Source organism: Cibotium barometz, chromosome 4, assembly GCF_041138505.1.
Source record: "Cibotium barometz isolate CiBa-2024 chromosome 4, ASM4113850v1, whole genome shotgun sequence".
Lineage (NCBI taxonomy): Eukaryota > Viridiplantae > Streptophyta > Polypodiopsida > Cyatheales > Cibotiaceae > Cibotium > Cibotium barometz.
The window spans coordinates 40976894-40999913 of record NC_141049.1 but is presented as its reverse complement, the minus strand read 5'-3'; the positions used below and the strand labels follow the sequence as shown (position 1 = coordinate 40999913).

General features: G+C 45.1%; 1 protein-coding gene and 1 pseudogene across 1 annotated transcript in view; both read right to left on the bottom strand.

Annotated features, from left to right (window-relative positions):
* The window catches only part of LOC147639261 (uncharacterized), a 53841-nt gene that overhangs the window by 9112 nt on the left and 21709 nt on the right, over positions 1-23020 (bottom strand). The window contains exons 4-8 of the mRNA XM_086789044.1: positions 18403-18508; positions 18201-18249; positions 1632-1774; positions 1335-1477; positions 1154-1240 (exon numbers count right to left, since the gene is read on the bottom strand). Of these exons, the coding sequence (XP_086645170.1) occupies positions 1154-1240; positions 1335-1477; positions 1632-1774; positions 18201-18249; positions 18403-18508 (528 nt within the window). The remainder of the gene's footprint in view (positions 1-1153; positions 1241-1334; positions 1478-1631; positions 1775-18200; positions 18250-18402; positions 18509-23020) is intronic.
* On the bottom strand, positions 16046-16630 carry LOC147639262 (uncharacterized; annotated as a pseudogene).

Below are 23020 nucleotides of genomic sequence, written 5' to 3'. Positions count from 1 at the left end.
TTTAAAAAAGAAAAAAACAAAACAAAACAAAACTAACTCTAGCAAGGTGAGCTGTCTACACAGGAAGGGGCAGCTGCAAGAAGTGGAACAAAGAGCCCAGGGAATGTGCTGGTCTGAAGCGGCCTTAGGGAGTGTAGGGAAAGCCAGGTTAATGAATTACAGCATTGGGTTTCGCAGGTGCTCTTCATCCACATTGGGCCAAGACTAAAAGAGTGCCGGGTGAAACCTGGCATAGGCTCCGAAGAGGCTGGCTGCAAAATTGTTCTTGAATAGGCTTCAGTCGGGCCACCACAGATAGGAGTGCCCTTTTCGATGCGGGATAGTGAGAAGTGCTTTCATGGCTACCCCCTGGTTTGAAGACCACAAACACGGAATTTGTAAAAAAGGACCCTGCCCTGGATCGCTTGATCAATGTTGCCTAGTCGTGCCTTGTGGGGGGGCTCATGTTCCAAACCACCTTGGCCAGGGCTGTGTGGCCATCGTTTTTCCCCAAAAGAAGTTGCGGATGAGCCGTTGAACCTGTCCTATGCATGAGCGTGAGAAGGACCAGTGTGACCATACCACATGGAGGCAGGAACAACCTGGTTGGCCACCACAGCCCATCCTTCCAGAGAAAGACGAGCCTCTAGTGCAGAAGCTTCTGGCGAATGCTCACAAGGAGGGGGGAATTTGCTGTTCTTGGGTGTTGCTGATATCCATATGGCACTCTAGGCACCAATGACCACACTAAGGTGCCCTAAGGATCCACTAAAAGACCTCCACTGGCCTCCCAAGTCGTCCGGCGGCGCCGGGGGGGGGGGGGGGGGGGGTGTGGGAAGGCACATATCCAGATGCCATACAATTTGTGCCAAATGATTCTTGTCCTGGAGGCGAGGGCCTGTAGGTGGGGGCATCTAATGCACTGCAGCTGATGTGCTCTTTCCACAGTAGCCCCAGGCGGTACCTGTGGTGCTGCTTGTGTGTGCTGTGTCTAGTCCGTTAGGGGGGCTCAGAATCCACACACACACACAGAGAGAGAGAGAGAGAGAGAGAGAGAGAGAGGGATTATTTACAGATTGTCTTGCTGATGTGAAGAGAGAAAAGAAAGGACTCGCATACAAGGAACAGCCTGTGCATACACACCCAAACACAATATAAAGGCCAAGAAAATTACCACATTGATTGCATCTACTATCTGTAAAAGATGGAGAAGCCGCCCTCCTGCCGCAGTCTCTCCATCATCATCATAATCTTGCAGAACCTGCTTGTTGCTAGTTTCGCAACAAAACCAACAAATTAATCACAAGCATAACTTATGGCACAATTTTGAATAATAAGGTAAGCTGCAAATTAACTGTGCTCTTCTCAGGGATGCTGATACGATAAGCCATGATATTGTGCGTCGCCCCGGCAATCTTTCGGTTGCGCAATAAAGCTTCCATCACAGTCTCCACCTGATCTACACTGTTTACATAAGCAAGGTGCGCCTGAAAGGTACCTGAGAAAAAAGTTGCATGAAAAAGATACACAAAACATCCAATGAAAACATTCACTTATATTTATATTAAAATTAAAAGTCACGCTTATGTTTACATTTATATTGATATTGATATAAGAATGAAATACATTGGGCTTATGATGTAATTGATTACTTCTCTTTTCTGTGAAAGGATCACCATGAGTGATGCCTAAAATTGTGTCAAGCTCTTCCAAGTTCTTGGTATCGAGCTCTTCTAGATTTTTCTCCTCAATCTTTTCAGTTGGCACATTTTTTCCTTTTGCATCCTTGCGAAGTCTGTATTTGCAAGCATGGATAAGGCTCCTCTCTCTCTCTCTCTCTCTCTCTCTCTCTCTCCCAGTATGGTACAGGATGGAGCTAGCTAGGTTGCATATCATGATTGTATACTCCATGCATATAGCTTTGCATTCTCCTAGTAATAGAGCTCCATCCCCTGCACACCCAGATTCAGCTTTTTTATTCAGTACTTTTTCATTTTGTTGGGATGACAGAGGATACCCCATACATGTACTCCGATTTGTCTCATAGGCCGAGTTCGGTCTTTTGGAAGACGTTAATAAAATCTTTCTTTCTTTCTTTCTTTCTTTCTCTCTCAGGACAACCAAACATGGTAGTAATGAAGAGTAGCTGCTAGAGAAATCCTTCATGTTATCTAGGATTCTCCTACGGTCATGTAGGGAATTTGAACTATTTTTAGTTTTATCTCTATTTTCATTTTGTTGCGCCCGAAGTGGCATGTAATCACATGGATGTATCTGATTAGTCCTATAGGTCAGATGTGGCCTCTAAAGGACGTTAATATAGTTTTCTTTCTTTCTTTCTTTCTCTCCATGGCACTGTATACCCATGGTGCATCATTGTACTATTCATGATCTCATAGGGCCTTCGGGTCTTTTGTAGACAATAATCTCTCTCTCTCTCTCTCTCTCTCTCTCTCTCTCTCTCTCTCTCACTACCGCCCGCTTTGCCGCTTCTGTTCCCTGCTCGCTTCGTGCCTCTGTGCGTAGCCGCCCACTGCCGCCCGCTTCGCCGCTTCTGTTCCCTGCTTGCTTCGCGCCTCTGTGCGTAGCCGCCAACTGCCGCCCGCTTCGCCGCTTCTGTTCCCTGTTCGCTATTGCTGCCCAGTAGCCCTTTCGCTTCACTGGCGCTATGCTGGCCCGCCTGCCTGTCCGGTAGGCCTTGTGCCGCGCTTTCCCCAGCCACCCTTGCTCAGGCCCCCAAGGCAGCAACATAACTCTCTCTCTCTCTCTCTCCTCCTTGCCTGTGGGAAGGGCTGCAGAGTAATCTTGAGGAATGGCCCCAAGTCTCCAAGAGAAACTCGAGGCCCTCGAGACGGCAATGAAGGCACTAATCAAGGAGAACAAGAAGACATCCGACTCCAACCTCAATGAGGTGCAGAACAAACTACACCGGCACATCATGGCCCTCGAAGCACGGGTCATAGGCCTTGAACAAGAGAACACAGCACTCGAGGAGGTGAGTGCATTGAAAGTGGAACTGGTAGCCGTCAAGAACACCGAGAAGGAAGAAGGCGAGATCAATGAGAACACTCTCACGGCCATCAAAGAAGAGATCTCCAAGGAGATCACAAAGGACATGGAGGGAAAACTCGAAGCCAAGCAGTCAGGATGGGTTGAGGTGGTGAAGAAGAACATCCGCAAAGAAGTGAAGGAGGAGACTCAAAGGGAAGAACATCAAATCATTCACACCACCATTGAGGAGGAGAAGATGAGGCATGCCCGCCGCCTCAACATTCGAGTCACATGTATAGCCGAGTCACAGGTATAGCCGAGACACCCAACTCCACTCCCGAGAAAGATGGACAGCTTCTATGCATGAAGCTAGGCTACAGGGAAGAGGACCCTCTCCCCTTCACCAAAGCATGGAGAGCCGGGAAAGACTCAACACGCAAGTGAGCCCTCATCCTACAGTTTGCAGGAGAGACAGAGAGGGTCACCTTCATGAGGAAGAGGGTCATACTAAGAGGCTTAGAGGGAGCTCCTATTTTCTTGGATGATGATCTCACGAGGATGCAGCTAGAGCATAGGAGAGCTTGCATGCCACGAGTCTTACACACGAGGAGAGAAGGCAAGAAGGCCTTCTATCGAGATGGTCGGGTCATCATTGATGGCCGGCCCATGGATTAGCGGTTTGGGGCCTATGGGACACAGACCAGGCCACTGACAGAGATACACATGGCAGTATGGAACTGTAATGGTTCACTATGGGTGCAGCCTGGACGACTGGAGCATGTTATGGTGGGGAGAGACATCATACTTCTGACAGAGACACATCAAAGCCCAGAGAGAGGGCTACCTCGAGTAGAGGGATTCCAGTGGGAGTCAACATACAGGAGGACCACACGCTAGGGTACCTCGAGAGGGTCGGGGGGAGTAGCAGTTCTATTCAGACGGGAGCTACACGGGAGACTGAGAGTGGTAGCATAGGACCAGATACATGTGGATCAGCTTACAGCTCTCACAGGACACGGTTACATACATAGCCCTATTTACTTTCCTCCATCAGGATCCTCCTATGTCATTACAGAGGACATGCCACAGGAGGAGGAGATGCTAGAGAATGGGTACGTTCTTCCAGAGCCTCAATCTGCGCCTTTTGCTCTTCTAACTTGGTCGTCTGGTCTGCGATTGCTCGCATCATCTGCTGGAACATCTTTGCAACACTCAAGCCTTGTGCCCTTGCTCGGCTGCCTGGTGCACTCTGGTCCCATGGTTCTTGGTCTCTCTCGTCGTCGAAGCTCGCCATAGCAGGAAAACGCACTTCCTTTCCGGAGCGCAATCTGACCATCCACTATGTGTGTGGGAGACTTCCGGAGGCTTCCGGAGGCTGAAAACCAACCGTCCTTCGAGGGACAGGAGTCACTCCGAAAGGGGTAGTCCACCGGCATCTAAAAACCAACCACACGAGCGAGAAAAAAATCTGGTTTCTTTGTTGAATCTTTGCACTTGAAGTAGGCTCTGATACCACTGTAACTAGCAGCTTCCAAAAGACCGAACTCGGCCTATGAGACAAATCGGTGTACCTATATGGGGTATCCTCTGTCATCCCAACAAAATGAAGAGATGGTTGGGTATTTGTTGAATCTTTGCACTTGAAGTAGGCTCTGATACCACTGTAACAAAATCCCAAATACCCAACCATCTCTTCATTTTGAGGACATAGTATTGGGTCCCAAATACCCTTTGTAGGGCCCCCACCACGGATGGTGTATTTGCTTTATTAGAATGATGTAAATTTGAAAAGAAAATACAGAAAAACCTTGACCTTTCTGGGCTGAGAAATCTCTGCCCTTGACCTGCAGTCCTTCACTCCTTTGCGTTAGCAAGCCCTTGGCTGTCTTGGCCCCTTGGCTTGCTCGAGCACTTGGTGAAATATGAGATAACTCAATGCGATTGTGGGCCTCCTATTTATACTATTCCATAACTAGCAGTCGGTCAGCATCAGTCCTTGTCCACGACTGTTAAATCAGCATTAAATGCTGAAAAAAACACACAAAAGTCTCCGCCTTTTCCCCTTGTAGGCTGGGCATCATGCGCTTGAATCTAGATGGGCTGGGCATTGAATCTAGACTGCCTTGGGGACTGGACAGCCTCTATGGGCTGCCCCAAACTTGCCCTACAACCCTATAAATGCTTCATGTACTGTTGGCTGCCCCTGGGGCTGTTCTACAGCCCCTCCATGGCTGGTGGGTTCTGCCAGGGCCTTCTTGGCCCTCATGGGGGTGGTTTCACACTATCCCCATGCCCACACTAAGACTTGGGGTAGCCCTATGGGCTGGCCCCTATTCCTAAAAGCAAACCCTAACTATCTACACAATGATCTGGCATCCGGTACCATACCAGATACACAGAATCATTGACATCATTCCAGAGGGAGACTCACAGCGCGGACTGGCACTATTTCATGCGCAGGACAGTGCACACTTGACCTTGGACTCATGTGCAGGAAAATGCACACCTGACCTCGGACGACTGAGATGGATCCCTGGCTGACTCGTCCCGGACTGGGCTGACATGGCAGTTTACCATCCCAGGTCCTGCACCTTCTATACAAATATGTCTACGTGGCATCCAAGTGCGGGATGCACGTGACACTTGGTATGGTCAAGTCATGGACGCAAGGAAGGCTTGCAAACGGGCCATCTACAGAGATAGTCGTGTTATGATCACAAAGAGACACCACACAAAGGGGTATGGGGTCTATGGAACCACGATGCAATGCACATGGCCAGCTCGAATTGTAATGGGCATTGTATATAGAACACTACAAATCTCCCCTAGGAGTGATGGTATGTACAAGGGGTGAGCTGGCACTAAAAAGTATAGAGATGTGCTATGCTCTTTGGACTATGAGAGGGAGCCCAGACTAATCCCCAAAGGGAAGTAAGTTCAAAGATTTGCGAAAAGCCTTAAACTTCTCTCATGAGAGAGCCTTTGTGAATAAATATGCCATGTTGTCTTGTGTAGGCACATAAGCCAAGTTGATTTCCCCTGTGGAGCATCTCTCCCTGGCATAATGTTAATGCACCTCAATGTGCTTTGTACGAGCATGAAAAATTAGATTTCTCACTTCCATAGCGCTCTGACTATCAGTAAAGATGGTAGTGGAAGGTGTCAACAATTGGTCCACCCTCATGTTTTGGATAGTGTCCAGTGAGGCCAGACTTATTACACAAAGGATGTGAACGAGGAATTTTTCCAAGTTATGATGGGTTGCCAGACACTCTTGAACTCATATGGATCGTGGATTTGCTCATACGTGGCTCTTACACAGGATACGTGGCTCATACGTGGCTCTTACACAGGATATGTGGATTGCATACAAGGCTTGGAAAGACTATGGATGGTCAGAAACTGAAGCAAGAGCTTCAAGGTGAATTATGTTGGCATGGACATCCCAAAATTATGGTTTAAAGTCTTGGATTCCAAGGATTTAATCATTTATATGGTTTATACGGTTAAGTGTATGTGTACACACTTAGTGAATACACACCAAGTTGGTTAATGTACTGACGCCAAAACTCAATTATGGGCACCCGGACAAGCCCCTTATAGAAAAACGTGTTGCTATTCTGGGTCTAGAGGCCCCTTGTAGAGGGTGCCTAGCTAAAAGAAGCAAACCCTCGCTTGCCTAGCACTCAATGTGTGCTTTAAATGGCTCTTTTGCTCAAAATTGAGAGTTAGTGGCTGATTTTGAAGCTACAAAGTTGCACGACTTCTTCTCTTTTGTTTCCAACGCATGGTTCTTGATGCCAGTTGTGTTCCAAAGCTTGTAGCTACTCTATGGTGTATTTAGAGCACTTTTGTCGCGAAGTGTCAGTTCTAGGACTGATTTCTGATTTTGGAGCAATTCTGCCGTGAGAACTTGATTTCATGGCTGATTTTCTGCATATAGCCATTCCCAAGGCTGGTCGACTTGTTCTTCTCTCTCTCTTTGGGGCTGGTCGACTGCTGTTTTAAGCTCCCCAAGGCTGGTCAACTTGCTTTTATAGCATCCCGAGGCTAGTAGGGTTTTTCAGCCCTCGGGCTGTGTGGACAAAAAACCCTAATTGCATACAGTGCATGTACGCAAAGGGAAAGATTCTACAGACACTTGGAAGACAGTTGAAGATTGTTTTTGTTGTTTTTAGGACTATTTTCAGCATGTAAAAAATGTGGGCAGCTAGTAGGATTCATGTGAAGACCAAGGGTGTCCATAGGGTGAGCCTAGAGGTGTCGACATAGCTTGGCCATGAAGCTGAAAGTTTATTTTTGTGGGAAGTAGTGTGCATGGACAATTATTTATCTTATGTACTTCGAAAATTCCGGTGTTGAAGAACCTGCATTCTTTGTTGTACATCTTCTCCTAAGGAATAGAGAATTCAGTCGAAGGGGAGCCGGCCGTTCTGGTCCCAGTGTGGTGCCCTGTGCACATGATTTATTTTCTATTTTTCTGTGGTTTATGTTTAAGTGTTTAAGTTGATTGATGGTCATACAAAAGTGTGTTGAAGACCCGTCCCCCACGCCGGATTCGGTTACATAAGGACTCGCTAATACCCAAATCAACAGTAAGGCATTTGAGCCAAACACACTCAACTGTGGCTGTAAATGCTGCCATGTACTCAGCTTCACAGCTAGAAGTGGCCACAGTGGGTTGCCCCTTGCTGAGCCATGATATACGTGAATCACCAAGGCGAAAGCGAAAATCCCTCGTGGATGCTCGTGTGTCGTAACATCCAACCCAGTCTGAGTCTGTAAATGCATGCAGCTGTGATTTACCTCCCTTGGGATAAAAGGGTCACTTGCATCTTCAAGACTAGGTTGTAAACTAGGTTCCCAACCTTTATGTGCTGCTAATGCAATGATACTCCGCATGATAGTCATACGACATGTGGGTGCAAAGTTCTCACCATAGTCAATGCCTTTTTCCTGTGCATAACCCTTTGCAACAAGCCTTGCTTTGTATTGCTTGACATTACCGTCAGCTTTACGTTTAAGCTTATAAACCCATTTCGTGCCAAATCAAACAACTCCTAAGTACCATTTTTGAATAAAGCATCATATTTAGATTGAATAGTACTCATCCATTGTTCCGATTCCTTTGCTTCATCAAAGGAGACCAGTTCCTCTTCATTACATAAACTGGCAATAAGAGCATGACCTACGTCAACATGAGAGGTGTGATGAGAACCTACACGTATTCTGCTAGGCAAAAAAGTGGCCAATTTGTTGTCACGTAGTGTTTGCACCAGTCATTTTGGCATACTTTTTGACTGTTCAATTTCCTTTCTTTCCTCATCAACTGCATCATCGACATTTGCCTCATCAATAGGTTGATCTGTGGGTTAAAAAACATGCTGACTTTTAACCTGGATGGACTGATTTTCAGCATTCTTTTGAGTACCCAAATGCTCTACATCAATGTTATCCTGCATTGAACAATGGAACGAGAGTGTTGAATATGTACTGCGAACATACATTTTGCTATTTTTTACATAAAAGCAAGGGCTGAATTGCATCTTTCACAAATACAACATCTCTACTCACAAGAATCCACTTGGAGTAAGATGAGACGATAACCTTTACTTCCCGAGCTATATCCCACAAAAATACATTTAACAGGCTTATCGTCAAGCTTGCTACGAATTTTCTCAAGCACAAGTACCTGAGCAAGACAACCAAAAATGCGTTAAGCCACAAAGGGCTTTTTACCATTCCAAGCTTCAAAAGGTGTGATTGTATGCAAAGCCTTTGTAGGACACCTGTTCAAAACATATTTTGCACACATGACTGCTTCTAGCCAGAAATCATGAAAATGGAATATACTTATTCTTGATGGCTTAACTTCTTCAATCCTCAATAATCAATGCAAAATCTATCCTTCTACTTTTAAAAAAGTATGGGTGTACCCCATGGGGATACACTAGGTTAAACAAAGCCATGTTTCAAAAGTTACTTAATTGGTTCTTGAGTTTAATCGCTTCTGGAACAACCATCTTATACACCCTCCTTGCAGTTGGCTAAGATCTAAGTATTAACTCAATCTCATGATCTATTTCTCGAAGTTGGAGGCATTTTAGTCAAGTCCTCAAGAAATATATTAGCATAATCAATTAACCATTCGGATTACTCTCGTCAAGCTTATCCTCAGCGGGGATAACATTCGAAATACATCACTGTCTGCCATTTTTTGATAATACCCAAGCAAGTAATTACGCAACCTGCAACAAGTACTAAGTGATCCTTTGATGCAGCTAGTAAGACTACTAACAATGGAGACCTACAAGATGTATGAAAGAAATGGAAAGTAAAGTGAGTAAAAATTTTACTCATAAGATGTAGAGATTGATGTCGCTGAAGTGTAGCTCGTAGACAAGATCCGGTGCTGTGAGTGTCTGATGATACTTTCACGTGTATCTGTACACCCATGTGTAGTAGATTTGATAATACTACCGACGAAGAATAGTGCAAATCTGGTCCCCGAAGATGTTTGCAAAAAATAAAAAATAGTGCGAATGGCCCCCAAAATGTACCCGGAACGAAAATTTCAGTATAATATACTACATACTTCAAGGTCCTCTTTCTTCTTCTTGATCCGATTCAAGAATATAGGCGACTCGGGGTGAAGGATAGCTACCAGCACAACAAGGACAAGGAGCCTATGCTATGATATCAAATGTTGGAAACAAGGTTGCATGAATGCGCATGCACACACACACACATAGTGGAGAGGCTCAAGGGAGCACACAATGTGATGATAGATAGATAATGAACGTGTGTTGTAGAAAGATGATAAGTATATCCCAAGATGTGTGTATACTACCATGGGAAAAAAACCTCCTTAAGAGGCAAAAAGTGTCCTAGCTGATCCTAGTGTGTTCACACATATCACTACCAAATATGGCTACAATTCTCTCACTTGCATTGTAGTTGTCCTCATCGGCATGGTGTCATGTGCAAGACATGTGCACGCTAATCCCAGAGCTATTTCCTTTAAGGGCAAAAAGATAAATAACCAGATAAGAACCAATTTTTGACTTGACTTTGGAGCTATAGTAGCTAAGGCATGGGTAGGAAGGCGGTGGGACTATCCAGGAGGCTGTCGACCAGTGTGTATGAGGAGAGATCTCTTCGGCTACAACAAGTCGGGGACTTTATCCAAGGGACCTGGTTGACAGCAGGTCGGCCAGCCCGCCGCCAAGGCCTTCAAGGCCTATAAGTAGGCAAGGCTATGTGTCTTGTCACTCCTTCAGTCCACTAGGGGGTTGAGTCATAGATTTAGGTTTAGCTTAGGTGTTTCCACCTTTTTGATGGCAACCTATGGTTGCAAGACTTGTACACCTTTTCGTACATTATGAATATACTCAATACTCAGCTATCTCTCTCTCTTCTCTCTATCTTCTACTTGCATTTTGCATCAACATGTTCTAGGATGGTGTTTAGGGCTGAAAAAAGACTCCCAAAGCTTTTGCACGTGACATTGGTATTAGAGCATCGAGCTCAGCAAGGCTAAACACTAATTCAGTCCCAGCTGAAAGTGCACAGTCCAAGGAAAGGAACACAACACAAGAAATTCCCAGGAGGTTGGTTGGTGGTGTTCCACAAGGCCCAAGGGGAATGGCAGTCTTGTGAGTCAGGTGCCACTTGGGACAAACCAGGAAAGGCTGAAACAGGCAACAGTTCCAAGGAAGAATGCTCCTCCAAGGGGTGGAGTGAGAGTGCCAGACTCAATACTCAGGAAAAGAAGACCAAAGAAAGTGTTCAAGAACAGGGCATGAAGGGAAAGGGGACAAGATGGAACAGATGCACAGATCTTCATTAGAGTTAAGAGTGGATTTGGAGACCGAGCAGGATTGTGAGGATTACTGTTATTACTTAGTATTTCATCCACTTATCTGTGTATTTAAGACTGAAACTGCAAGTAGACTTGAACACAGATGTTTGATTGATTGATTGAAATTGTGATACAACAGGCTCCTTATATAGGAGTCCAAGAGACACGAATGAAAAGACACATCCCATGACCAATAGTCATGACTCTAGGTGAAGAGACACATCCTTTGGACGAATAGCTGCAACCATTGGGTGAAGAGTTGCAACCCTAAAGCGAAGGGGTGTGACCAGTCGTCGAAGGAGTGTGGCTCTTGATGAAGAGGCATGTCTCTAGAGCGAATAGTTGTGACCATCCGAGTGTAGGGGTCCTCTGTAATCATGTCACTTCAGTATCTGTAACCATGAGGAGACTGTGTATAATGAACTAAGTCACAATCGTGACATTCCCTCCCATTTAAAATAAAACCCATGTGATTAAATGAGAGTCGGTCGTCTGCCAAAGAATTCTTGGAGGAGTTGAGGATATTGTTGCATTTCTTCATCTGTCTGCCAAGTAGAATCTGACTCATCCAAGTCCATCCACTTAACAAGAAATTCTGTAGTAATCTTCCGTCTTGTTTCTTTCTGACGAACGTCAAGGATCTTCTCAGGAACAAGAATAATGTGATCATCTTCAATCTCAGGAACATAAGAAGATAACTCCGGAATAGATGAATCTCCTTGTATGTATTCCTTGAGCCAAGAGATGTGAAATGTCGGATGAATTTTTCCCCAAGATGGTGGAAGATCCAACTTATAACTGACAACTGAAATCTTCTTTATAACTTTAAATGGACCATAGAAACACGGTCGTAACTTCGGAAAGACTGACTTTACTGTCTTATATCGATGTGGTGCAACGTAAAGCAAAACCAAGTCACCTTCTTGAAACTCAGTATGCCTTCTGTGCTTATTCGCATACTTTTGATACTTCTGCTGAACATGAACCAGTCTGTCTCGAACTTGCACAAGAATATCTTGCATTTCTTGAATCAACTGATCTGCTAATGCCACCTTGTGTTGAAGAACAAAGTTTGTAGGCACAAGCGGAGTGTGACCATATGCTGCTTGAAAAGGAGTCATTCCAGTGACTGAATGCGGAGAATTATTGTAAGCAAACTCCACAAGAGGCAAATATTCTTCCCAAGAAGCTAATCTTGTCTGAATATAGTGTCTAAGCATTTCTTCCAAAATTTGATTTACTCTTTCTGTCTGTTCGTCTGTCTGAGGATGATAAGTAGAACTGAACAAGAGATTCGTACCAAGAGATTTGAATAAGGAAGTCCAAAAATGTCCAGTAAACTTTGGATCTCTGTCAGAAACAATAGATCTTGGCAATCCATGAATTCTGAAAATATGCTGTACGAACAACGCTGCAAGATCTGGAGCAGAAACTGTCTTCTTGCAAGGAATAAAATGTGCCATTTTGGAAAACCGATCAACCACTACTAAAATTTGAGCATTGCCTTTCTGCGAACGTGGCAAAGTAGTGATGAAATCCATGCTTATGCTTTCCCATCTTTCCTAAGGAACTGGCAAAGGCTGAAGCAATCCTTGAGGAAGTTGTTGTGAAGCTTTCATAATTTGACAAGAGTGACAAGCTTTAACAAACTTAATAACATCCTGTTGCATCTGAGGCCAAAAGTATGTTGCTGATAATAGACGATATGTCTTGTTAATTCCAGGATGAGCTGCAAAGGGTACTTCATGATGCTCTTGAATAAGGAGTTTCCGCAAAGATGCATTGTGAGGAACACAAATGCAATCTAAGTAATAAAGTAAATCATCTGCAATTGTATATGCGGCAAACATATTCATTTCTGCAACAGTAGGATGAAGAGATTTGAGAGCTCGAAAGACAACTCCAAAGTCTCTATCTGTCAAATACTCATGCTTAAAACATGCAGGAATCTCCATCTGCACATTTGAGATAGCAAAGTTCGTAGCTCGAGGCATGCGGCTCAAAGCATCTGCTACCACATTCTGTAATCCAGGAACATAGAGTATCGCCATGTGAAAATTCGCCAAAAATTCAACCCATCGTCCTTGACGAGGATTCATCACTGGCTGAGTAAAGATGTAAGTCAAAGACTAATGATCTGTCTTAACCACTGAATCTGCACCAAGAAGATAATGCTTCCACGTTCTATAAGCATGAACAATTGCCAAAAATTCCTTGTCATAAACGGGATATCGCATTTGAATAGCCGAAAATTTATGACTATCAAAAGCAATAACACGATCATTCTGCATAAGAACGCCTCCAGATGCTCTATCCGAAGCATCGGTCATGACGTCAAACGGCTGAGTTGGATCCGCAATAGCCAAAACAGGCGTAGTTATCAACGCATGCTTAAGATCATTAAAGGACTTTTCAGCTTCAAGTGACCATTGCAATTTGTCTAACTTTGTAAGGGCCGTCAAAGGAGCAGCAATATCTGAGAACTTGTGAACCTTGGTGTGGTAAAAATTTGCTAATCCCAAGAAAGATCGCACATCTGAAATTGTAAGTGGCAAAGGCCAATCAACAATGACCTTTATCTTCTTAGGATCAACTGCAATACCATGTCCAGAGATGATGTGTCCAAGATATTCCACATGATCTTTGAAAAACTGACTCTTCTTCTTGTTGATGTACAAGACATTCGTACGGAGTACTTCGAAGACAATCTGCAAATGCTGCTTGTGATCTGCTAAAGTCTTACTGAAGACCAAAATGTCATCCAGATAAACGATGACAAACTTATCCAAGTAAGGACCAAAGATGTCATTCATCAAAGTCATGAAAGTAGCTGGGGCATTGGTTAACCCAAAAGGAATGACCAAAAATTCATAATGTCCATACTTTGTTCTGAAAGCTGTCTTATACTCATCTCCTATTCGAATCCTGATTTGATGATAGCCTGACTTCAGATCAATCTTCGAAAATACCTTCGCACCAAGCAACTGATCAAAGAGCTCATCGATGCGAGGCAAAGGAAACTTATTCTTGATTGTCTGCTTATTAAGGGCACGATAATCAATGCAAAGTCGCATAGATCCATCCTTCTTCTTGACCAATAAAACTGGAGCACCAAAAGGACTTTTGCTTGGACGTATATGACCTTTATCCAACAACTCTGCCAATTGTCTCTGAATTTCTTGAGATTCTGAATAAGAAACTCGATAAGGAGCTTGAACTGGCGGTGGTTGTCCAGGAATTAGATCAATCGTATGATCTACAGAACGTCGAGGAGGCAATGTCGTTGGCAGCTCGTCAGGAAATAAATCCATATAAGGTTGAAAGAAGGGCTGCTGTAAATAAGAAATATCTGATGGCGAGTATTCCGATTGGTCAACTGTATTGTCTTCTGCTTCTCGCAACATAACTACGGCAGAAGTGCTATCGCGTTTACGCACTAAGCGTTTGACTTGCATAGCAGAAACCACAGTAATCGGCTTAGAATTAAACAGACCTCGTAATTCCATTTCTCGATGATTATGATAAAGTCGAATGGAATGATCTCGAAAGCTGATCAAAGGATCATACTCATATAACCAAGACTGTCCAAGGATCATGTCATAGTGTGACAAAGGCATAATAGAGAAATTCAGCTGATCCTGATAGTCCTGAATCTGAAAATGCAACTGCTGAATCCGTTTACTGCAGTGCAAGAAAGAACCATCTGCAAGTTCCACTTGGAAAACTTCCGCACTCTGCTGAGTAGGTAATCGCAACTTGCTGACGAGAGTAGTTCCCACAAAATTAGTTGAGCATCCACTATCAACAAGAACATTGATAGGATGCTGGCTAATGAATCCCAATAAGCTCAAAACTTGATTGGAAAGGTTAACAGGCACTGAAGTATGGTTGTGGGCATTCAACATTAAAGCACTCACAACTTTAGAAACTCGCACTGCATGAACCACCTGCTTGCCTTTTTCTGGCGCAGAAGGATGATGATGTCCATGTTCACCTTCTGGGAAACATTCCATGTTGGAATTCTGGCGAGAATTACGCTTTGGGCACTCATACCACCTGTGTGGTCCATTGCAAATTGTGCAAAGACCTGAAGGGTTGGCTTGAGAGGTTGAAGGTGCCGATGTAGAGGCTTGCTGACCTGCTGAGGTATCGCGGCGAAAATTGCGGCGATTGTTGGGTCGGCGACCTTGCCAGTTGCGTCCTCGATTCCGATTGTTGTTGTTGGAAGAGGATCCTGTTTGTGAGGCTGCTGCCTGACCTGAAAATCTAGGCCGAAAGGGCTGTTGCCGAGTAGATTGCTGACCAGAGGATTGGGAATATTGAGACTCAGGTTGAGATAAATTTCCTCTGCGATTGTGCTGGGAGAAACGAGCACTGTTTGAGGACCGATTGCCAAAGAAGGATGTCCTGGGTTGTCGTCGTAGATCTCCAAGGCGCTCTACATAGGCAATGGCGGCATCTATGGTGAGAGGGTTAAACTTCTGCACATCTTCCTGTAAGTTGGGTTCAAGCCCATCGATGAAGCTGTGTAGCTTGTCAGCGGGACTGAGGCTCTCAATTTCCAGAGTTAAACGTTGGAACTCTGTGATATATGCGGCTGAGGATCCTGTTTGCCTCAGGCAGCGGAGAGCAGATCGGGCATGGTAGTCAGCACTGGCAGGTTCAAAGGCCTTGCGGAGGGCGCGCCGGAATTTATCCCAAGTAGGAGTGTGCTTACCATCTGCAACACGTCGTTGCCACCATAGAAGTGCTGTATCCTTGAGTAGTGAACTGGCTAAAGCAACCTTCTTGCTTTCGACCAAATCGGTATTGGTCAAATATACCGCCATTTTGAATATCCATTGGTCAAGCACGCGCTTGTCGCGGCGACCATTATAAGGGGCAGGCAGTTTGACATCGAGTTTCTTTTTTTGTGCAGCAGTTAATATTTTATAAAGAAGTTGGAGTTCTGCATTGTTTACCTTGGCAGTTGGATCTGGTTCATCTTCATTTTCTGCTACCGAAGTCTCTGAAGAAGATGGTTGTGGATCACTGGCTGGTGTGCGCGCTGGATGGGGCCGCTGCAACTGGTCGAGTCGTCTGCTGATGGTAGAGAGACTTGTCGAAAAAGTCTGCTGAAGTGTCTCCATCTGCTCGCGTAATGATGTAATGGCCTGCATTTGCTCGTCTTGTTGCTGGCCCTCTTCCTCTGAGATAGATGGCATGTTGGATCTGCTAGAGTGAGTAGCGCGGAGAAGCTGGTGAAATATGTGGTACTGCTGGAGGAGAGAGTGACAGTGAATCGTCTCCCAATTCTGCTAAGAAAGTGGAGCCTAACTCCAAAGGCTCGAAGTCTTCCACCTCGTCGAGAGGAGGTGTCTTTGCAGGGGTTAAGGGAGTGTAATCTGGCACAATGAGCTCGCTGTATACTCGAACCAAGGGCTGAAGCGAGATGATCCGGTTTACTGCATCCACACGGCACTCGTCCAGGAAATATGCAAGATGTGGGTACCGTCCCAAAATAAACTCGTAATGAGCAAGATGGTGTGCTGGACATGTCAAGTAAATATGCCAGATCACCCACGCCTGGAACTAAGTGGCGTGGCGGTGACTGACGTATAATAAAAAGTCCAGGGGACCTGGTACATGAACTGGAGCCGGAACAGGTTCGGGTTCGGGTAATGGGGCGGGCTCCGGTGTGGGTGTATCGGGTATAATAATTATTTCCGGGGCTGGGCGAGGATTTTCGGGCAATATAGCTTCCGGGACCTCGTCTATGTATGAGATGTAAGGCGCTGGCTGATTGCTGTTAGGTTCCATTGGACGCCTGGTTGAGAAGGGGAATGTGTGCCAGAGTGGAGAGAAGTCCCTCGCGTGGCAGCGTGGGAGAGGAGCGCACCTTCCTTGGAACAGCGTGCGAGAGAAGCGAATGGGCTGGCCGGCGGACGAATTCGTTGCGCTGGCCCCCTATTCGCTCTTTTTTTTTTTTGATGTATCAAAAGGGTACGTGGGTTAATAAAAAAAAGGGCCGCCCAAGTTAATTAATGGGCTGGCCGACTGGTCGTTTTATTAAACCCATGAAGGGCTGCGCTGGCTGAATCGACTGGTCGTTTTATTAAACCCACGAAGGGCTGCGCTGGCCGAATCGTGGCGCTTATTGCACGAGCGGCCAATAGCGAAGAGGTGCCATCGCTTGGGGAAGGAGTGCCGCCAAGGTGAAGGGGTACCTGCCGGCTGACTTGATGACCGTTCGTGTGAAGGGATGCGAACCCATGCACGAAAGGGCACAACCCGATGAAGAGGCACACGAAGGGCTACCAGCAGGAAATCTCTGCACACTCACCGGGTACGCCACACACACATCTGTGCATCTGTCTTCTATATGTGAATTGAGAAAGAAGGTTTAGGTTACCTCATACTCGTAGATGTAGGTTCCATCTTTCTTCTGCTTCCATACAACGCCGTGTAGGGGAGTAGAGCGGAGAGGGTGAGAGGCTCACAACCGTAGGCCCGGGAAATTTTTTTTGCTCTGATACCACTGTGAGGATTACTGTTATTACTTAGTATTTCATCCACTTATCTGTGTATTTAAGACTGAAACTGAAAGTAGACTTGAACACAGATGTTTGATTGATTGATTGAAATTGTGATACAACAGGCTCCTTATATAGGAGTCCAAGAGACACGAATGAAAAGACACATCCCATGACCAATAGTCATGACTCTAGGTGAAGAGACACATCCTTTGGACGAATAGCTGCAACCATTGGGTGAAGAGTTGCAACCCTAGAGCGAAGGGGTGTGACCAGTCGTCGAAGGAGTGTGGCTCTTGATGAAGAGGCATGTCTCTAGAGCGAATAGTTGTGACCATCCGAGTGTAGGGGTCCTCTGTAATCATTTAATGAACTAAGTCACAATCGTGACAAGGATTTTCAGTGAAAAGGTTGCCACTCCCGAACAATGTGAGACCACTTTGCGTCCAGTGCAAAGGCTTTGCAACTGTATGATTATGTAACACACAACAAGGCCTTCTTTATACCTTTATGTTAGTGAGCATGAAGCAATCCACTTTAATCTTTATTCACAAGAGATACAGCCATAGAGAGAGAATATGAAGAGTCGACACTAGATTGGGTAATGATCTACCCAGTTAAGGGCCCCCCTCCCACAATTTCCTAGTGTCTTAGCTGCTCCATTAGAAGAAGCATGCGTTTAAAATCTATGTACGCCCATATGTTGTGTGTGGGGGTGTGAGTGTGTGTATTGCATGTGTGAGCTCATGCTTTTTTAACCATTGAGACATAAGTAAAAAAATTTATGTTCATCCATTCACTATTGTTAACCTATGTATCTAAATAAATGAAAGAAGGCATCTGAAGCTGAAACATACAATTGAGATGATGCATCCTCCCAACCATGAGCATCTCCTTCAACTTCATCTGTTGTAAGTAGAGAAAAAGAATTACAACACTTCTAATCCCACAGAGAAAAATTGGGCCCAACGACAACCTAACTGTCTTATTTTCATACTATAATGAAAATGTGACTGATATCTCCTTCTTTAGAGTAGGGATAAGGCACATGTTTGATACCTAGATTGGCAACTGGGCCCATGACTTCGCATCCCACTTTGGTAGCATCAGAACCACTTTTGAGCATAGTCCAATTTCTTGCTTCTTCCCATAGCCAAATTTGCTCCTTCAAAATGCCAATGTTTGCTGATGTTAGTTTAAGAAGTGTATACTTTATTCGAGAGCTTTAAAAAACAGCTAAAGCTACTGAGTTTATAAAAAATGATGCAGCTCATTTCATCAAACAAGCATAGAACTTCAAAGGATATGACATAAGGGCTACATAATTTACCAAATAACATTGGAATCTTTGGTGCATGCGCACATGCACACAATAAAAAGTTATATTTACATCTCAAACTTAAAAAGGGGAGCATACGAGATTTTTCTAGTAAGCCTTATTTAATTAAGGCAATTAAATGGAATTTTTGATGATCTGGACAATGGCCAGGAACACCCCTCCACCCCCCCCCCCCCCCGGCCCCCTCTTCTCCTTGTTGTGGAGTATTCACTTTACTGGATAAGAGAATAGAAGTACAGTTGTGGTGGCTGAGAACAACTACATTACCTCATACCTGTGTTTCACAAAGCAAGAACTTGGGTTGATTTCTGTCACCTTAACTCTGCTTGGTTCTGTTCTTCACTTCCTGTCTGGTTCTGTCTGCAAGAAGGGCAACTTGATCCAGCTGCATCTTATCTTCTTGCTGCCCTCGACTGTTGTAGGGTGCTCCTAGAGGTGCTTCTAACGGCTTTAAGACAGGATTGGAAAACGATGAATGAGGGATTTGAGGACCTATTTATAGCATAGTTATGGGAAACACTGGAAACGGCAGCCAGACCGGGACGAAACACTGTTTTGGGCAGGCACACAAGGGGAAATGTGTTTCTCAGGGGGAAACGTTTCTTGTGGCAGGAAACTTCATGTTTCTTGCATCTGAGAAACATTTCTCAAGTGAGAAGCCGTTTCTCAGGTGAATCCAAGGCAAAATGCCCAAATCGTGGGCTGATTTTGGGCCTTCTTTGACCATTTCGAAAAAACCGCCCAAATCGTGGGTGCTGGCCATTTCTATGCATTTAAAAAAAACTTTGAAATACAATAAAAAAGCCCCAATTTGAAACGTGGAATCGTGGAGAAAAAAAACATGCCCTCTTCATGTGAGCTTTGAATCGCCCTTGTTTAGGCTTCTTGTGGGCTTTGAATCTTGCCTGCAAGCCTTTCCCTTCCCAATGCCTCGCTAGGTTCCCTATTTTTTGCAATTTTCCCCTCTTTTTCCTTGCTTGCAAGCATATCCCCCTTTTCCTTTGCACTGTGCAGCCCCCTTTTTCTTAGTTTTTTTTCTTCCCCTTTTCTTGCTCTTTGCCTCATACTCCATGGCTGAGTCTCTTCTTGAGAGAGAGCACTAAAAAGAGTTCACCCAAAGTGATTATTGGTGGAAGCAGGTTGATATTGTAGCCAAGTACAATTACAAAGAGAGGCGGAGCAAGAAGATTTCGATGCTGACTGTATGGCTTGGATAGAGGTGGCTGTCCGAGTCGAGTCAAGGCTCATTTGCTTGGTGGCATTGGTAAATGCTTGAAGATTCCAGCTGAGGAGCAAGCAAGGATGGACTGGGAAGCTTCACTTCTTAGGCGCAAGAGTACACCACCAACACAAAATTCAACTTCTTCTGCCATGCCCATCAGTGCTACTTCTAGTCATGCATGTTCTCCTTTTCATGTTGCATAGTGGAAGCTCATTTGAGCCATCACATGCTCCTTCCAAAGCACACGGAAGGCAGTCCACTTTGCATTTAGCATGGCATCCACAAAGGAAGGCACAGGTTGATGCTGTTGTAGCACGTTTTTTTAAACCCATGTGGCATTTGATTCAATGTTGCCCGCTCTCCATTTTTCAAAGAGATGGTATTGCAGCATTTGGTGCAACTTACACCCCACCCCCTTATGATGCCTTGAGACAGAAATTTTTAGAGAATGAGATTACATCCATTAATGAAGCCGTTGCACCTGTGAAGGAGAAATGGAGTAACTACGGGGTCTCTTTGATGGCTAATGGATGGAGTGATATACAGAGTGTCATGTGCATAGTGTGTATCTACCGTGTGCTACACGCACACAAGACTATCTTCGAGGCTTGGAGCTAGGCAGGCTGATTGGCGAGTTGGGCTAGGGATAGACTAACGGGCAAGCACCCAAGTATGGACGGGCGGGTGCCCAAGTGTGGATGCCCGATGACCGGCCAAAAGCCTATAAAAGGGTGGCCAAGGTTAGTCATTAGTTCATAGAGTCTCGCGTGTCTTTGTGAGAGCTCTATGGTCAGGAGCCTGGATCTAGTGCAGACGTGCACCTGCTTTATGCAGCCAAGGCCGGCAGCAGTCTCGAGGCCCGCAAGGGTAGCTTCGTGGCGGTATGGAACATCACGAGATAGAGATTGGTCGGCACGTCCAACTAGTTAGCTTAGTTCGTGGCTCAGTGGGGACAAGCAAGACTTGTGGGCTTGCCCACAGCTGTCAAGGCTGGGAGGTGAGTCAGGCCTGCACCCCCTTCACGTTTGCTTGGTTTGTTTGCAGGTTTCGAGCCTTGTACTAGGAGCGTTCTACGAGGTGATCATTTGGGGATTTGACAGTGGTATCAGAGCAAGCCTCGAGAACGAGCAAGTCGGTAGGTAGAGAAAAGGAGGTCAAAGAAAAGGTATGAGTTCGAGAAGATTGCTGTTTTTCTATTCATACTGCTGTTTTTTCAAATTCGGCAAGTTGCTTTTGCATCGTAGTAACCCATGATGACGGTTTTGGTCTTGTAAGAGTTGTTTTGCTTTGCAAGAAGAAGGGCTGTGTGTTTTTCAACTGTGTGAACAGATTGAGAAAGAGAGAGAAGAGATAAAAGCCTGTCGGCTGTAAATCAGTAAGAAAGAGAGAGAGAGAGAGAGAGAGAGAGTAGCGATGGCTGTTGATGCCTGTGTGCTTGTAGCTGTGTGGGGCCTGAATGGCTGCGCAGCCCACATGAGCCAAGACATAAGCTGTGTGACGCCATCCGCAAGAACATTGCACCAGTCAGGTGGGTGGTACACACAGGTGGACAGGTGGTGCACGTAGGCGGGCTGGTACACACAGGCAGGCACGCGAGTGGACATGCGCACGTAGGCAGGCGGGCCTTGCAGTCGGGCTGGTATGCGCAGGCAGGTGCAGGTGCACCATTTATAGGCAGGCGCAGGCGGCGCTAAGGCTTGCTGCAGAAAAAACACCAAAAGCAATTGCCGAGTGGAGTGTTTTTTTTGGATAAATTTAGCTTTCGTTTAAAAAAAAACCTCCACGCTTGCTTTCAGCGTTTTAAACCTGCGCTAAAGGGTTTAAAAACCCATGCCTTGTTTTATATGTGTTTTTTTTAAGGAATATATATATATATATATATATATATATATATAAGCAAAAGCTACATAAGCTTTTGGGGAAGCCTATAAATTTCCCTCAAGGAGACTTCTTGCCACACATCTCTCAAGCTCTCTAGCACTCTTCCTTGTGCGAGATCAATCTTTTCTCTCATCTTGCCCTCTTCAAGATGTCAACCCAAGAATCTGAGTTGGAACCCATTCCTGAACGTGAAGACCTGCCGGCTACGGAAGCCACCGATGGCGATCTTTTCGACGATTTTGTTTCAAAATCAGATTTCCAAGAGTTTAAAGTTGCTCTCGAAGCTTCTTTCTCGAAACGTCAAGCACAAGTCGCCACGCAGATGCAGGCTTTACAGAACTCCAGACCACTACCCTATCTACTCTTTCCGGTATGGATACTTTGGCATCTGCTTTAGGCCCCAATATTACTCTGGAACAGTTTGGAGGTGCGCAAAAGCAGCGTACCAAGGAGATAGTGGACACTTGGCTACATAAGTGGCAGGTCCATTTCCAGTTTCATCCATATGACAATGGCAAAAAGATCCAGTTAGCAGTAGGTTTCCTCTCAAGCAAAGCTTTTCTTTGGTGGAAAGAACTCAAACCTAAACCAACGACTTGGGCAAAGTTCGAAGAAGAAGTCTTTAAGAAGGAATTCCTCAAGAAAGAGGATGACTATGATATTGTTGCCAGTTTGCTACTTTGAACATGACCTCGTAGAACCTCACTTATGAAGTCTACCTCCAGAAATTTAGGGACTTGCAGAAGCTACGAAGATGGATTCCACTACTCTTTTGGGTTTCTTCGTAGCCGGTTTACCCGACTCCTACTGTTTACAGGTTAAAAACAAAAAATGCAAAACTTTGGACGAAACCATTCATTCCGCTCGTATCTATGATGATACAATGGTCTCTTCCAAGTCTAAACCCGTGACCGAGCAAGGGAACAAGCACAAAAGGAAGTTCTCCGCACCGATGGCTAGCACGATAGAAGGAACCTCTTCGGACCAACCTTCGAAGAATTCTACTTCGACCCCAGCAAAGAAAAAACGTCTCAAGGCTTTGAAGCTCAAGAAGGAAGGACGTTGCTTCATCTACGAAGAAAAAGGACATATGCATAACGAGTGCCCAAAGCAGAAGGGTGCCAAGACCAACGCAGGACCCAAGCCAAAGGCAGCTAACCAGTTGTCTTTGACACGTACGTCAGTTACTGTACTTTCTCGCCCTAGTTCATGTTCTGATTGTCTATTCAACTCTT